At 39.4% G+C, this 15085-nt stretch overlaps 2 protein-coding genes and 1 non-coding gene across 4 annotated transcripts; 1 reads left to right on the forward strand and 2 right to left on the reverse strand.

Moving 5' to 3' along the window:
- Positions 1-1558: 1558 nt before the first annotated feature.
- Positions 1559-6971, reverse strand: LOC118423929 (COMM domain-containing protein 3-like). The gene is made up of 8 exons (XM_035832246.1): positions 6783-6971; positions 5753-5864; positions 4438-4501; positions 4157-4191; positions 3214-3274; positions 2720-2776; positions 2279-2338; positions 1559-1774 (listed from the first exon to the last, which is right to left on the reverse strand). The coding sequence occupies exons 1-8, from the start codon at positions 6922-6924 to the stop codon at positions 1715-1717; spliced, it is 591 nt and encodes a 196-aa protein (XP_035688139.1). The 5' UTR covers positions 6925-6971; the 3' UTR covers positions 1559-1714.
- Positions 6972-7172: 201 nt separating this feature from the next.
- Trnan-guu lies at positions 7173-7246 on the forward strand. The gene has a single exon. It is a non-coding gene; the product is annotated as a tRNA-Asn (tRNA).
- A 358-nt stretch (positions 7247-7604) lies between these two features.
- On the reverse strand, positions 7605-14817 carry LOC118423928 (MOB-like protein phocein). 2 transcript variants are annotated; one of them, XM_035832245.1, is made up of 7 exons: positions 14695-14817; positions 12937-13100; positions 12169-12211; positions 11436-11522; positions 10078-10157; positions 9403-9514; positions 7605-9065 (listed from the first exon to the last, which is right to left on the reverse strand). In XM_035832245.1, the coding sequence occupies exons 1-7, from the start codon at positions 14776-14778 to the stop codon at positions 8949-8951; spliced, it is 687 nt and encodes a 228-aa protein (XP_035688138.1). In that variant the 5' UTR covers positions 14779-14817; the 3' UTR covers positions 7605-8948. The 2 variants fall into 2 exon arrangements, with proteins under 2 accessions (XP_035688138.1, XP_035688137.1); XM_035832244.1 differs by having other exon boundaries at positions 12163-12211.
- Positions 14818-15085: the final 268 nt, after the last annotated feature.

Below are 15085 nucleotides of genomic sequence, written 5' to 3' on the forward strand. Positions count from 1 at the left end.
CACAGTATTGGCAGTTTACTTGTGTTTTATTACGTTATCTCGCTCTTCAAAAAAGATTATGGTTTTAAACTTTCCTGTTTTCTTCTGGTTTAGACATTGCTTTTTTTTTCTTTATCACATGTTCTAACAATTCTTGTCATATCTAGAATGAAGTATAGATATATTTAAAACCTGTATTAGGGTGCAATATCTGGTAATGATATTATTTCCCATTATCAAGTTTTAGCTATTTAAAGTGAAAAATGGTGTACTTTATCTTCACACTAGACAGTGTGTGGATAAGAAATACACATGTGTGAAAGAAAATGTTGTTGAAAGCCATTCCATTTTTTTAAAAACATTAAAAACCATGGCCACTAAAAGTGTGCAAGGAATCAGTACACGTATGTGAAATATGCGTGATGAAATGATTGAAGTATACAAGAATGTTAACAATTGGAACCATAAACATTAAGGACAGATATCCAATGTAGCACACATGGCTTTCCAAGAGAACAATGATGTTAAGATAGTCTACGTCTGTAATGCTAGTTCACCTTTATCCGTGGGGTAACCTATATCTGTTTTAAGACTGGTATTCAGGGATATCAAGTCAACAGTAATTTCAAACTGCAATTATTTAAAAATATTGCAAATTGACACCACTGTCTATCGACTTTAAGTCCCTAAATACCGTTTTTAAAAACAACGGATATAGGTTACCTCACAGATGAAGGTTAACTAGTTATATCTGTCTCGAGATTTTCTTGGTCATCATTGAGGTATTTATAACTTGTATGTCCTAAACAGTCTTTGACTATGCCAGCTTCTTTGCTAATGCACAATTATGATATTAAACTGTGGACCTAGAGAACAGTACACAACACATTGTACAGAGATTAAACAATTTGATTTATTGTACAACTGTGTAAAAAGAGTTTTTCTTGTGTCTTTATTGTTGCATACAGAATCTTAGTGTAGTTGTATTTTACTGAGAATGTGTAAAATAATGATAAAGTATATTCAAGAAGGTGTACTGTTGAATATCAATATTTGATTCAGAGACCACTATATGTATCATTAGCAATTGGTTCCAGATCTTTACAAAGCTGACTTGTTGAAATCTATGTCTACCTGTAGAAATTATGTACATATATATGAATCACTTTTGATGACACCATGTTCAGATTTTTGTTTTCCCATGAAATCGTCTTCCAGGAAGGACGTAAAATGTAATCTCCAAGCAGATCCTACGATGCCATAAGATAGTATCAAAGCTGGCCAAGGAATGTAGCCGGCTAAGGGAGTCAAACAGGCACCTGGAAGTTTGATACTATACATTACGCACCGTGGATCTGGTTGGAGATTAGTAAAATGGGGGTCCCCTGCTCGAGGAGGTGCCTCGACCACGTTAATCAGCCTCATTACTTTGGGTACCTACTGGCTGCAAATACTCCTGATATCATTATTATTATTTAAGACAATGCATGTATCTTTTCAATATAACACATATACCTTATACTTCAAAATTTGGCATATTTGGGGTGATAGTATAAATCCCCTCAGCTTATTTTTGACATTTTTCCTTATTTTCAAATCACAAAGAAAAACTATTGAAACATCCTTTAGATGCAAAATCATTGATTAAATGAGATAAAATGTTACTTTGATTTTGAACACTTCAAAGCAAGTCGGAATGCTATCAAGTCCCCTATAAGTCCTAATATGCAGTAAATTAGGATTGGCTTGCTTTCTCCATGCTCTTGCAGGCATCTTTTAGTTTTCCAACCATGTCCTGAAAAAAAACAAACAGTTTTATTAACAGGAATATATATACAATGTATAGAATACAACACGGTGTATTCCGTATCACCCAAGGTACCAGCCCGACCACGGGTGAGACCGTCTGAAGGCTGGAGGGTGATCTGACCCGCGGAAGGGCTGGGACTGAGGGTGATGCAGAATACACCGTGTTGTATTTTATCTATGTCATACCCAGGTCGGAAAACATTGATTTTATTGCCAAACTACTCATAAAAAGGATACAGTTCAATACACTTGTGCCAACAACATTATATTTTTTGAGAATATCAACTTGAGAAAAAATTCAAACAAAAGAACGCTGTTGCTTGCAGTGCAGTGTGTTTTATTTAATCAATGGAAGCTTGTCTGAAATGGAAAATTATCACCCAGTCCATAAAACCTTTATCAAACATTATCATGGCCCAGGCCAGGCATGACAAATGTATTTCTTTAATCTACAACCACAGAACTGACATACATGAAATTGAGTAAATACCTGAAGTTGCTCCACTGTGCAGGCAAACTGAACGTCCTTCAGCTGAGAACTTCCTGGCTCCTAGAAAAAAATAAAAACATAACACAATTCAAAACATGAAATCGAAGGCCACATACCTTCATGAAATATTTCTACTTTTTTTGCGAGTGTCTTGTTTAATACATTATTGTGAACTACTTACTGATTCTGTCTCATAAATTTTTCCCATAGGCTCTCTTACGGTAGCAGACATGCATTTAGCTGGAAATGAGATAACCTATTCTGGGACCTTTGACCTAACTTCCTGTCAGTGTCTCTAATGTGCCTACTGTCTAACATGTGGAAATCATCCACTGCTGAATTCAAACAACTGGACAAACAAGCAAACAAACAGAAAAATCATTTTTACATGTTCCTCTTCCTTCATTTATCAATGAAAAGCAAAAAAAGCAGAAAGCCTACCTCTGTCTTCAGCGTAACCAGGTATGTTGGTTCATTCACATGGTCAAGATGGTTGTTCTGTAAAAGATAAAAAGATACATTTGTGGATACAGTTGTGAGCTAAAATATTTTGGTGGTTATATGTTTACAATACCTGTATTGGCCTTGGCTGTAGACTGTTCAGTGTACTGGATTGTAGTAGCTGAAGTGGGTTGCTTTATCTTGGCCATTAGAAGAAAGAGTATGGGAGCTGAACCAAGGAAATTCTTAACAAAACCTTGCACACATTCCACTACCAGTGGACTAGCTCCCTGCTGTAGTGCCCTTGTATGGCCCAAGGACTATACATGTACAGGTAGAAGTTCAGTAGAACTAGAGATGGGGACTGCCCCTTTACACCAAAAGTTGCAGGAAGGATTCTAACTTAATGCTTGCGGTTACCTCTTACTTACATTTATCATTTCTAACACAGGAATGATTGAGGCATGTCTGCAAAATCTACAACATGGCTTTACCTTCATGTAGTAGTCCAGTCTCCAGTCTACATCCACTACGTGTGGAAAACCACTGCCTGTGCTGTAACAGTAGAAAAAAAAGTAGAATGCTAGTACAAGAACAACACTTTGGCATGGACTTTGGACGTTCCCATAAACCTTTGCTCCAACACCCCTATGTTCCAATACCCCTATGTTCCAACACGGTTCACCCTTATGTTCCAACACCCTTATGTTCCAACACCCCTATGTTCCAACACCCCTATTTCCAATACCCCTATGTTCCAACACCCCTATGTTCCAACACCCCTTTGTTCCAACACCCCTATATTCCAATACCCCTATGTTCCAACACGGTTCACCCTTATGTTCCAACACCCCTATGTTCCAACACCCTTATGTTCCAATACCCCTATGTTCCAACACCCCTATGTTTCAACACCCCTTTGTTCCAACACCCCTATGTTCCAATACCCCTATGTTCCAACACGGTTCACTCCTATGTTCCAACACCCCTATGTTCCAACACCCCTATGTTCCAATACCCCTATGTTCCAACACCCCTATGTTCCAACACCCCTTTGTTCCAACACCCCTATGTTCCAATACCCCTATGTTCCAACACCCCTTTGTTCCAACACCCCTATGTTCCAACACCCCTATGTTCCAACACCCCTATGTTCCAACACCCCTATGTTCCAACACCCCTATGTTCCAACACCCCTATGTTCCAACACCCCTATACTTTAAATACCCTTTGTTCCAACAACACTATATTCTGGCACCCTTATGTTCTGACACCCCTATGTACATTATAATTTGTTTTTTTTTCCAAACAGAAGCAGTGTCGGAACATAGGGGTTTAGGAAAATAGGGGTGTAACAGAAACAAACTTCTGGCTTGAGGATATTGGGTGATAACTACTAGTGGTAGACATACTTGTAGATAACACATGTGGACTTACCTACTTAACACAGATTGAAGTTCTATCTTGTTACTCTGAAAAATACAACATTTGCTCATTGTTTATGGCAAAAAACAATAAAAACAGAATGCAGAATGACATAATGGAAAGAGTAATTACAACTGTAATGATATGTCCTTTGGTCCTCCTATACTGGTAGTCGTCCAAGCTATAACAAGCTTTAAAACGTAAGTTCTCGTCTTCATTTTGGTTATGATGGCAAGTACATCAAAGATTATTCATTCACTTTTTATGCCTGCTATGATAATAGCCCTACTCACCATGTAGACATTGTTGAAGGCCTCTATTCTATCTGGACTCATCTTGCTATCTTCAAGAAGAGAGCTGTAAGGAGAAGGAATGAAAGATCAAAGGTTACAATACATATGACTTATGCTCCAAACTACAATATAGAACAATCCTTCAATAGTCTTGCCCATCGTAGTCAAAACATCAAGTTTATGGCACAATGATTGCATCAGGTACAATGTATGGCAGATAACATGTCTTTGATAAGAGACTGTGTGTTGGGTTCCTTTGTATGTACAGAGGATTTATACATTGGTCTATTTAACCCTGTACTTATATACCCTGGGAAAACGCAGACTCCTAACGAGGCACGCAAAGTTAACCGATCCCTACAACACGCACGCACGGGACACCCGCCGCCTAACACCCGCCGGCCCTCGTACCAGCTGGCCCCTACTAACACGAGCCTCTTTCGAGAAGCGAGCGATGTTGGGGACCGGCGTAAGTGGGGCCAGCTGGTAGTGGGGCGGGTGCATAGAGGCGGGAGGGCGCGCGTTAGGCAGGGGATCGGTAACTCTTATTTGCGACTCTTATTTGCGAAGCTTCTCGAGCAGGTTTCCCAGGGTAGTACTTGTAGACAACCAACAACTTTATGTCCCCATCTGATAGGTCAAATCAGGGTTGTAGCCAGCACCCGTCCTTCCGTCCTTTTGTGGAATTTTGCAGCTGGGGACGGAAAAAAATTTTGACCATTCTGTCCTCTGTGATGAACAAATCGATATGAAAAGATATAATAAAACTGTCTCCCTTGTGTAATGTTTCACCAAAACAGATGCCATTGAACAGCATAGTCTACCATTAAAATGTACACCTCAAAATGCAGGAAACATTGTTTCAGAGGGTCTTGATTTCAAAATTTTCAGGGGGTGCACCCGAACCACCTTAGAAACATTGCAACATCTAGCGCCTTGGGATTCAAAATTGAGGGGACGGAAAATGATTTCAGGCTGGCTACAACCCTGGGTCAAATGCAACCCCAACCAGTAGCGCTGAGTGGGACTAGAGCCCTTAACCCACAGATTCATGGAATTGGATTCATACAGCGGTTTTGATCCATGTTGTTACTCTTTCTACACTTTCATGCATCACCATTCTCTTGTAATATTATACTTAGTACATGTACTAGTAGTAGTTGTTCTCTCTCTCTGTCTGTCCCACTGTCTCTTGGTCTCTCTACCTCCCCTTTTCTACCTCTCTCTCTGCTTCTCTCTCTCTCTCTCTCTCTCTCTTGTTCTCTCTGTCTCCCTCTCTTTCTTTGACTGACACCTACCCTGACTGTGTCCTTACCTGGTGTTGGTTGAGTCTGCATTGTGTTTGGCAGCCTCTAGAAACAGGGTGGTGAGGGAAGCGAACACCTGCTTCAGTACGGAGGGGTCCGACTGGCTCACACTGGGGTCATCTGTGGATGGACAACTTATAGGGTTAGAATTCGGTCATTCATTGGTGGTAACATTAGAGAGACACAAAGTGTGACAATTTCACAATTTACATAGACAATTTAAAGAGAATTTATGTATGATCCTGGCCCCTAAAATTGACAATGTTCTAGGGAACAAAACCTTCCTGTGAATGACATGTACATGTTACATTTTGTATGACCTCTTTTCAGCATATATTTGGTATTTCTGGTGTTGTGATGTAACAGTGGGGTTCTAGCGCTGCCAAACTGACCACGCCAACAGCTCTTGAGCTTTTGGTGTTGTGGTTAGCACGTTGGATTTGTGATCTGGCTGCCCGGGTTCGGCGCGGGTTCGAATCCCGGGAGTCGGGATGTTGTTTCTTTCTGTTCTTACTCGCCCCTCCGAATTTCTACAGTGACTTCTGCAAAATCAAGCTGCACAAGGTGTGCAGAGTTTCTGAAACCATCTCAAAATAGACATGTTTGGGCTTTCTAAACCACAACATACTGTAACTAGTGTAAGTGTACGCTGGTAGATTTCTTGTGGTGCACTGATTATCAATGCACACTCTAGGCACTTCTGTATGGTTCATCCAAGGAGGTTGAAAGAGGGTCTAATTACTATGAAGAGAAATGATTGTAAAATCTACTTTGCTATGTTGTCCCAAATGACAAATTCCAAGGCCTTTGTTATATATAAATTCATAAAGATATGAAAAAGTAAAGTTAAAGACTTAACCGATGATGATTATCTTATAGCAGACTGTATTGGCTTACAGATGCTCCAATCCTAAAATAAACATAGTTTTTGTAGAAGAAAGAAGTGATAAAATTTCAGCTGATATGAAAGGTATGGGGAGGGGGGCGTTTTCCTCGGTAACGGTACTCGCATTCAGTACGTAGCTGTCTGAAACGTACCTAAAACACCTCTGTCTCGCTGCCTGCCGTGTAAGAGTGTATTGCAGGCTGCCTTGAGTAGAAAGTTGAAGGCCGAGTCGCTGATTTGAGCCGAATCTCCGCAGAGTTGCAATCCTTCCTGAACTTCCGCACTCAACTCCATCTTGGTTGATCTCGTGCCCAGGGAGGTGTGAAGCAGTATCCTGGGATCAAGATCGGACACAGCCAAACCCACGTTTCATGCGGAAAAACTACTCTAAAAGCAGTATTTAGAAGAATGTTCATAACATGATTCAGTGTGATAAAATTTTGTCATAAATTTAAACTGAAGCTGTGAACTGATCACTTGTGTAAAGAAAATAGTTTAACAAATTGTACAAGACCCGTTGGTTTTCTCCTCTGCACATCGAAGTCTCTGTGGCGCAATTGGTTAGCGCGTTCGGCTGTTAACCGAAAGGTTGGTGGTTCGAGCCCACCCAGGGACGGAATTTCTTTTTTTTTTTCTTTGAAACTTTGCTCTTTTTCTTCTTAACACATACTTTTGATGGGATTTGAACCATTTCTTATGCTTCCGTTGTTTTTTTCTCGTACTCTTATTTAACTTTTCGGTCACCGCATGTATAACTTCAGAAATCATTTGCTGACGTTCAGCTTGACGTCGCTAGAGGCGCTGACACTAGTTAGCGGTCTGTTCCCACAGAAATCTCCAAGCAGATGTATTGCTATGGCTATTGAACTTAGTTGCTAAATAAATCATGAGTTACTTTTTCAATGCTCCTTGGATTTTCATTAGTGTTTTTACAGGACAACATTAGAAAACAACAATTTTTATAACATTTGGTCTGTATTTCTGCTTTTATTTTTATTTCTGATGTTAGTTTATTTGGAAGTTTTAGAAGAAAAGTAAGACAACAAACCAGACTACAACTGATCACATGTACCAATATTCATTAGACTACATAAAATAACTGCACAAAATGTGACATACAGAAACCGCATACACATTAATCATAGAAAAACATGGCTGTTTCTAAATATGGATAAAAAAGTGTTTTGTACAATTCACAAATCTTCATACTAGTACTCTGTAGAAAAGAAACAAATTCCATCACATCATTTGTTGTATACAAAATTCTATCTTAAAGCTAAATGTTGTTAATCATATGACTTTTTTCAGTCATGATAGAGAAACAATAAAAAAACAACAACTAACTGTTACTGCCTATTTGCACATACATGCAGATATAACTATGTCTGTACTCTAACAAGTATGTATTACTCAAAATATCATGAAATGATCTTTACAACCTCCTTTGTGAATTAAAATGACAACCTTAGCCACATTCACATTTAAAACCATATTAGGATGCGATATTACAGAGTATATTTCAGTTAGTATAGTGTACACATAACTTTCTTAGGTACCTTGTTATATAGAATTCACGACCCAAGGAAGTATCAACTAGCATGTTGAGCTCTTGTTTTTCTTTATCAACAAAATAAGTGTTCATACAATACTTCTACAATACTTCTCACTTTGAAGTTTTGTGTACCATACCCCTAATCTGTGCTATTTGGGAACCTAAAATAAAAAATGCTATCGTTGGTTACTAATGTTTGTCCACCCTCCCCTCTTATACCCATCTCCTAGATCTAGACTTCAGGCTTCACTTTTTCAAGCCCCTGCCCCAGGGCTCTAGCCAGCTCGAAATCTTTTTCCGTCAGCCAATTCCCATTGTCGCGAAAACACTATTCCAGGAGCTAGGGAGACTGAACTGAGACCTTGAAAAACGGGTTTTTAATGAGATTATCGTATGCAAAAGGGCACCGACACACATTGTCAACAATCATAACAATAGCAAAACAAACAGTGTGTGGCTTTTACGGCGTCCCCAATCCGCCTGTAGCTTCCACCAAGGATTTTTGTCCATCAAGGTTGACGGATTGGTTTTCAAATTTTTCCGTCACACGCAGCAAATTTCCGTCAATTGACGGAAAAACGGACGCTGGCTAGAGCCCTGTCCTGCCCTTTAGGCTTCACTTTTTTAAAACCCCTCCTTTATCCTTCATTATTTCACAGCCCCTCCCCCTTTAGCCTTCACTCTCCCCAGGCTCCTCCCCCTTTAGCCTTTATTATTTCAAAGCTCCTCCCCCTTTAGCCTTCATTTCTTTAAAGCTCCTCCCCCTTTAGGCCTCACTCTCCCCAGGCCCCTCCTCTAGGATGGGTACGATCAGGTTGTCCTTGGACATGAGGTTGTACTTGGTTACAAACACAGTGAACCGCTTACACAGGCAGGTCTCATTCTGGAAGAGAAGAAGGAAAAACAGTCATTTCTGTACATGTACAAAATGTATACAGGAATTTGTACAGTCAAACCTGTCTATAGCGGCCACTCAGGGGACTGGTCAAAATTGGCCACTATAGAGAGGTGGCCGCTATAGAGAAAATGCTGAATAATTGACCATTTAATCATTGCAACAATTAAGCACAAAACAACACCGCAAACGTACCACAGTCCAGTTTGATTGTTTTATTTGGATCTCCATTAGTGTTAGGTACAGCTTCACTATTCTTCCTGAATTCAGTTAGTCCAGTGAAATCAGAAGCAAACAATAAGTAGCATCATACTGAGTTTCTTACCTCAAATTCGTCAAATATGTTCCTGTGGTGGTAGTAGGCGTGTGAGAATATCCTGTAGATTCGGCGGCAAACGGACCCCAGCTTGGCTACTGAAGACTCCTTTATACTGACTCTGAAACGGAGGAAGGAAGGACAAGTTTACAACTTTGTTGTGTTCTCCCTAATGATTTAGTTTGTTTTGCATACCCAGTAAACAGCCTTAAGGTGTAGCACACAAGGTTTGTACTGAAGAGTACAAGCTGTATATCCGGACAGATTTATTTAATCCACTCACACTGGGAAGGGCTCCTACTGATTTTGGTAAGTGTAAAGAGTTCTTAAATGTGCTCGAGATGTGGCTATCTTCAAACACAGTACCTCCATTGAACTTTCTATGTGAGGGACTTCCCTGAACAAAAATTACATGTAGTACTCATTTTCACCTGAGTGAAGTGAGGAAAGTAATGTAATGTGTACATGTCTTTCCCAATGGCACAAAGTTGGTGGCATAGCAACAGATTTGAACCCAGGACCTATGGGTTATGAGCCAAACACCCTACCATTATATGTAAAATATGATTGCAATCCATTCACGCTTTTTGAGTTTTGTTGGCCAAATTAAGCAAAAACATGGACACAGGGATACAACAAAAACAAAACTTCCTGCATGGAGGTAATAATAAGAAGGAATCTTACCTGCTAGGGAAGTACTTATTACTGTTGAGTAGGGAAGCTGCTCCATCTAGTGTGTGGCGAGTGTAGTCTATGGCTGGACACTGGGGAAAACAAAAATATGTCACCTACATTGGCAATATCTTCATGTGTTGTATTGTCATGTGATACTAATAGAGAAGAATTTTTTTGCAAATGAATATCCTTTTGCCAGGTTGGTTTTGAAGGACAATTAACACTCTTGTTTCACTGCATTTTTATATCACCAAAATTCAACATTTCTTGAGTACATTCAGCAATAACAGTATTATCCAGTGGACTTTGACTTTTGTATGCAATATAATATATGCCCTACTGATGTTATTGATCATCAAATCTTACAAATCAGCATTCCAATTCTTAATTCCTACCAGGTAAGCAAGTTAATTTGTGATGTAATTCAGGACCTGGCACTGCAACTAGCAAAAAAAAAAAGGTTCTTTCAAGGAGCAGAAAAGCAAACATTATGAAACCTTACAACTTTCTGATTATGTGAGGATTGTGCATTGTTTGCTTCTCAAAAGAGAGGTCTTCTCAAGTCATAATACCAGTTTCCAAACTGGCTGCAATGCTTGCTATGATATCAAGGGCAGAACTTAAAGGGGCATTCCACTCCAGACGGGACTGTTATTTTCCGATAGATATTAATTGTAGGAAGTGACAAATGTATGCTAAGTAACATTATAGGATAGAGTACCCATTAGCCCCACGCGTGTCAAAAAGCATTCAGTCTTCTACAAAACTCCCCAAGTACCCTCTAATTAAATCAATCAATCTCAGCCTATGGCTGAATACAATGTGCCTGACAACGGCTGACTTAAGTTAGGTTACAAAGCTTATTTCAGGGGCGCTAAAAAAACACATCTTGTTATGTGTTCTTTGATATCTGGTGAACAATTGGCCTTCTTGGTTTGCTAAGCGCCCCTTATTTATGCCGAAAATATTCACGATAAAGGGAGTGTCTACACGTATAGGGAATACATGGGTAGGGTCTGCATGGGTTTAGTGAGTGTCATATTGTTTTACAAACATGCATGTTGGGTAATTTGCCACAAGTGGAATTACACCAAAGGTCGGCTGATCATGTATTAATTGATACATTATCTATTGGAAACTAACACTCCCTTCTGGAGTGGAATGCCCCTTTAACCTGATAACCTAGTGGAAGGAATCAAGAACTCCAGAAGGGTGTATACTTTGTACACACTTCTATGTTCATTGAATAATACTTACAATGGTTGCTTGTAATCAGGAACTGAATCATTTCAGTGTCATTGGGGACATCAACAAGTCTTAAGAATATGTTAGTAAATTTTGTTGTACAGTAGTAGACCAGGCCTAACCTCCTTAGGTGTCTTGTGTGCTGCACACAGGAAGATCCACTGTTCTGTAGCTGTCATCTGGGTACAGGTCTCCGGGTTGCACTCCGTCTGGAGAAAATAACATCAACAGTTAGGTCACATATAAGAGATTATTGAGTAAAACTAAAACCTAGTAATATATGTGTGGAACAATTACTTTTGAAAACTTTCCTCTGCTTCTGAAAGCTATACCAGTATACTGTTCTTGTTTAGATGCATTAGAAGGGGTGTCTCCAGTTTTAACTTTGTGTCAGTCCCACTCCTTGTTTTTTGAGCCCATGCTGTTTGTTTTTGCTGTTAGATTGTCATTTTCACAAAAATACATAAATTTCATGTCCTTACTGCAGATATTTTTGACAGAATGAGTGAAAATTTTGTCCCAAAAAGTAACTTTCTGCCCCGGAACAGAGGGATATGCAGATTATCAGGCTATGGGAGACTATTTTCAAAATGGCTTTGGGATGGTGCAATTGGTCTACTTGGTGTACACTGGACACTTGGTTAAAACTACAATTCATAAACTATGGTTTTGTTAGTATGGCTTCATTTTTGCTTGCATAACTTTGCTGAGGAAGCATTTAAAGCATTACATTAACACAATGAAAAGACTACTAGTAGGTCAAAGGATCACAAAAAATCACTGTCTTATATATGAAACTTGCATGCGCATGCAGAATAAGCGATAAGCGACTTCCCGTCAATGACTTACATTTACCTGTAACTTTACCGCCAGGCCATTCAGCTCCAAGCAGAATTGTCTGAAACAAACAGAAAAAAAACCATAAAAATGCCTACATCCCTGAAGCATTGCCACAAAATCAAGCAAGTATACATGTACAAGGTAAATATATCTATAAGTTACTATAACTGTGTATGTAACCTACATCCAGTTACATCTCCTGTAATTACAATGATAACATGGCTTCATTCAAGATTCGATAAATGTACATGTTTTTGCAATATCTGAATTAGTGTTTTTAAGGGTTCACCTGCATTCCCAAATGTTTTACTACAACTGTTTCAACCACAAAGTCAAAGATACTGCAATCCAGGGTTCTAGCCAGGATTTTATTTTAGCGTAATGGTAATGGCAAGGTAGCAAAGAACCAATTAGGGGGATAGTGTGAAAAATATAGACTACTGACTGTAGAGTGAAACATTGGCATGATAAGGGTACCCATGAGGGGACTTACTGTAAATGTAACTCTCTTAACATAACATGTAATCTGAAGGACTGTTTGGTCAGTTTGGAGTGGCATAGCATCATTTTCATATCTGATTAAACGTTTTTCAACAAGTAAATGATAGCAAAGGACCACTATGCTAGTTGAAAATTAGCACAGTGGACCTCATTTCAGCATGGTGCAAATTATACTAATGTAGTGGCCCGTTACAATAAAGTTACATTAAATGTACTAGCTAGAAACCTGCAATCTCTCGCGAAATTTCCGCACTGTGAACTGAAACTAAAGCGTATCATTACCTGAGATGTTCGTACTTCCAGACCCCCTCGTCCTGCCCCTCGGGGGGTTCCAGGATCTTGTCGATGTTGTTGTGGTCCTGGCGGATGTTCTGCTGGATGAACTGCTGTACAGCCAGCGTGCTGTCCATCTCCTCAAACGGCTCGTACGGCCAGCTGTAAAAGTCCTGGGGACAGCAGAGAAGCAACAACAGTATTACTGTACTGTAAATGCATTTAAAGTCGTAACAGATTTACTTTAGTGGCAGGGAGAAAATGGTGTGTTTGCGAATGTTTTGACCACTATACATTGTAGTTACATACCAGGGCTCGAAATACCACCTGCATATGCAGGTTAGTGCAGGTAAAATTGGAGCTGTGCAGGTATTTCTGGTGTCTACCTGCACCTAACCTGCACTGGTCCATGTAGGGTTTTATACGTAAATGTCATATGATGTAGGTGTATGTGGATTGTTATTAGCTGCATCGACTGTTACCACCTATTAAGTATGAAACAAAAAAATAGCAATGGTTCCTCAACAATTTTAGTATTCTTCCTAAATTCAGAGTGGTGCAGGTAAAATTTGTCTGGTGCAGGTAATTTTCAATGTTACCTGCACCAGTGCAGGTATGCAGAAAAAAAGTATTTCAAGCCCTGCATACTGTATAGTAACGCTGAAGACTTAATGGACAGACAGTTGGAAAACACCTACTAGCAAGTTTGCAAGGTGCTACAGACAGAACAGTACTGGGTGATCAACTGTCACTAATGTAAAAGTATCTACAGTATTCTACCCTCTTCAGGGCTCGAAATACTGGGGTTTTGTGCACCCAGGTGCACCCAAAATTGGAGCTGTGCACCCAATTTTTTTCTGTGGGTGCACAGGGTGCACCCAAATATTTTCATAGGCTTATGTATGTTAAGATGTTAGTATACTAAGTAAACACCATATTCTTGACATCTATGTGTTAGAAAGATAATAGAATGACTGTCATAGTACTTCTGATTTCTGAAGAGCTCCGTTCAAATTATTAATTTAGTTGGTTTGCAATTAGGTTATTCTGATATTCTGCTTTATTTTATGTGGTGCACCCAAAAATATTTTGGTGCACCCAATTTTCTAGGTTGGGTGCACCAGTGCACCTGTTCCAAAAAGTGAATTTCGAGCCCTGTTCTTGATGCATTCCATTTATCAATAAATACCTTGAGGATACCTTGAGGATACATCGTTGTTGAAAGGCTTCCGCCTGTTGACACAACCTCTTCATTATATCTTCATAAATATCTAGTCAATGTTCAAAGATCGGGTCTGTGTTCAATGTCTTCTTTGTACACGTACATGATGTATTCCTACCTCTAGTCTAGAGATGCTGGTCAAATTAAAAATTTATGTGGGTCTTTCAAAGTAATTATCAGAATCACATCATTCTAGATCTGTCTCTGCAAGGTCTCTGACTCTGAGTGTCTAACTTTTTTTTTGGGGGGGGGGTGCATTTTGATATTTCATCTCTTTCAGCTATCTATCTAGGGAATGATTCGGGTAAATCAAGGAGCCTGATGAAAGCTCCTTGGGTAAATCTAAACCGAACCACACAGATGGTTAGTAGTACTTTGACAAAACATCACGTTTCATACGAATCTGACGCCCATGTTTTCATGGATTATTCAACTATATCTGTACGCCCTGTATCAATATTTTCTACTCTCTGAGTTCCTATGATATCTATAGAAAGTGTTGAATAAGAAATTGTGGCCAAAACTATCTTAGAAAAGCTACAAACCTGCGCTTTTGTGCCAGGACGATTTCTTCTCAAAATCGCCGGATCTTCAGTAGCGGCCGCCATCTTGGATTTGGGAGATACCATTGCTAGGGTTAGGCCATGCTGATCTCATAATGATTTAAACATAATTTATGTGGATGACATCTACTGGGCATCCCAAAACTGATGCGAGCGCGCGAAAAAAATGTTCGGAAAAGTTGCCTTCTTTATGGAATATGGGTGGTTAGGAAGATTAACAAATGGACAATTACACTGCAAAAGTATATTAAACTATGAACCATATCTTTTTGTTCTTTCAAATCTTCTTTGACTTTGATTGAAAGACTTCAGGGTTCAAAACCTTGTCTTTTTCGGTATCTTTTAGCCGCAAAATTTGGCAAAAAGAAAAGCT

Source organism: Branchiostoma floridae, chromosome 10, assembly GCF_000003815.2.
Source record: "Branchiostoma floridae strain S238N-H82 chromosome 10, Bfl_VNyyK, whole genome shotgun sequence".
NCBI lineage: Eukaryota > Metazoa > Chordata > Leptocardii > Amphioxiformes > Branchiostomatidae > Branchiostoma > Branchiostoma floridae.

What these genes read in the sequence shown, in the direction of transcription:
- LOC118423929 (XM_035832246.1), bottom strand. Translation starts at nt 6,924, where the DNA reads ATGGAGTTGAGTGCGGAAGTTCAGGAAGGATTGCAACTCTGCGGAGAT. An exon ending in GCGAGACAGAGGTGTTTTAG is followed by an intron (nt 5,865 to 6,782) that starts GTACGTTTCAGA and finishes GTCCATCCACAG; the next exon opens with ATGACCCCAGTGTGAGCCAG. An exon ending in GCACAGTGGAGCAACTTCAG is followed by an intron (nt 1,775 to 2,278) that starts GTATTTACTCAA and finishes GTTTTTTTTCAG; the next exon opens with GACATGGTTGGAAAACTAAA.
- LOC118423928 (XM_035832244.1), bottom strand. Translation starts at nt 14,778, where the DNA reads ATGGTATCTCCCAAATCCAAGATGGCGGCCGCTACTGAAGATCCGGCG. An exon ending in TGGAAGTACGAACATCTCAG is followed by an intron (nt 12,212 to 12,936) that starts GTAATGATACGC and finishes TGTTTGTTTCAG; the next exon opens with ACAATTCTGCTTGGAGCTGA. An exon ending in CACACAAGACACCTAAGGAG is followed by an intron (nt 10,158 to 11,435) that starts GTTAGGCCTGGT and finishes TGTTTTCCCCAG; the next exon opens with TGTCCAGCCATAGACTACAC.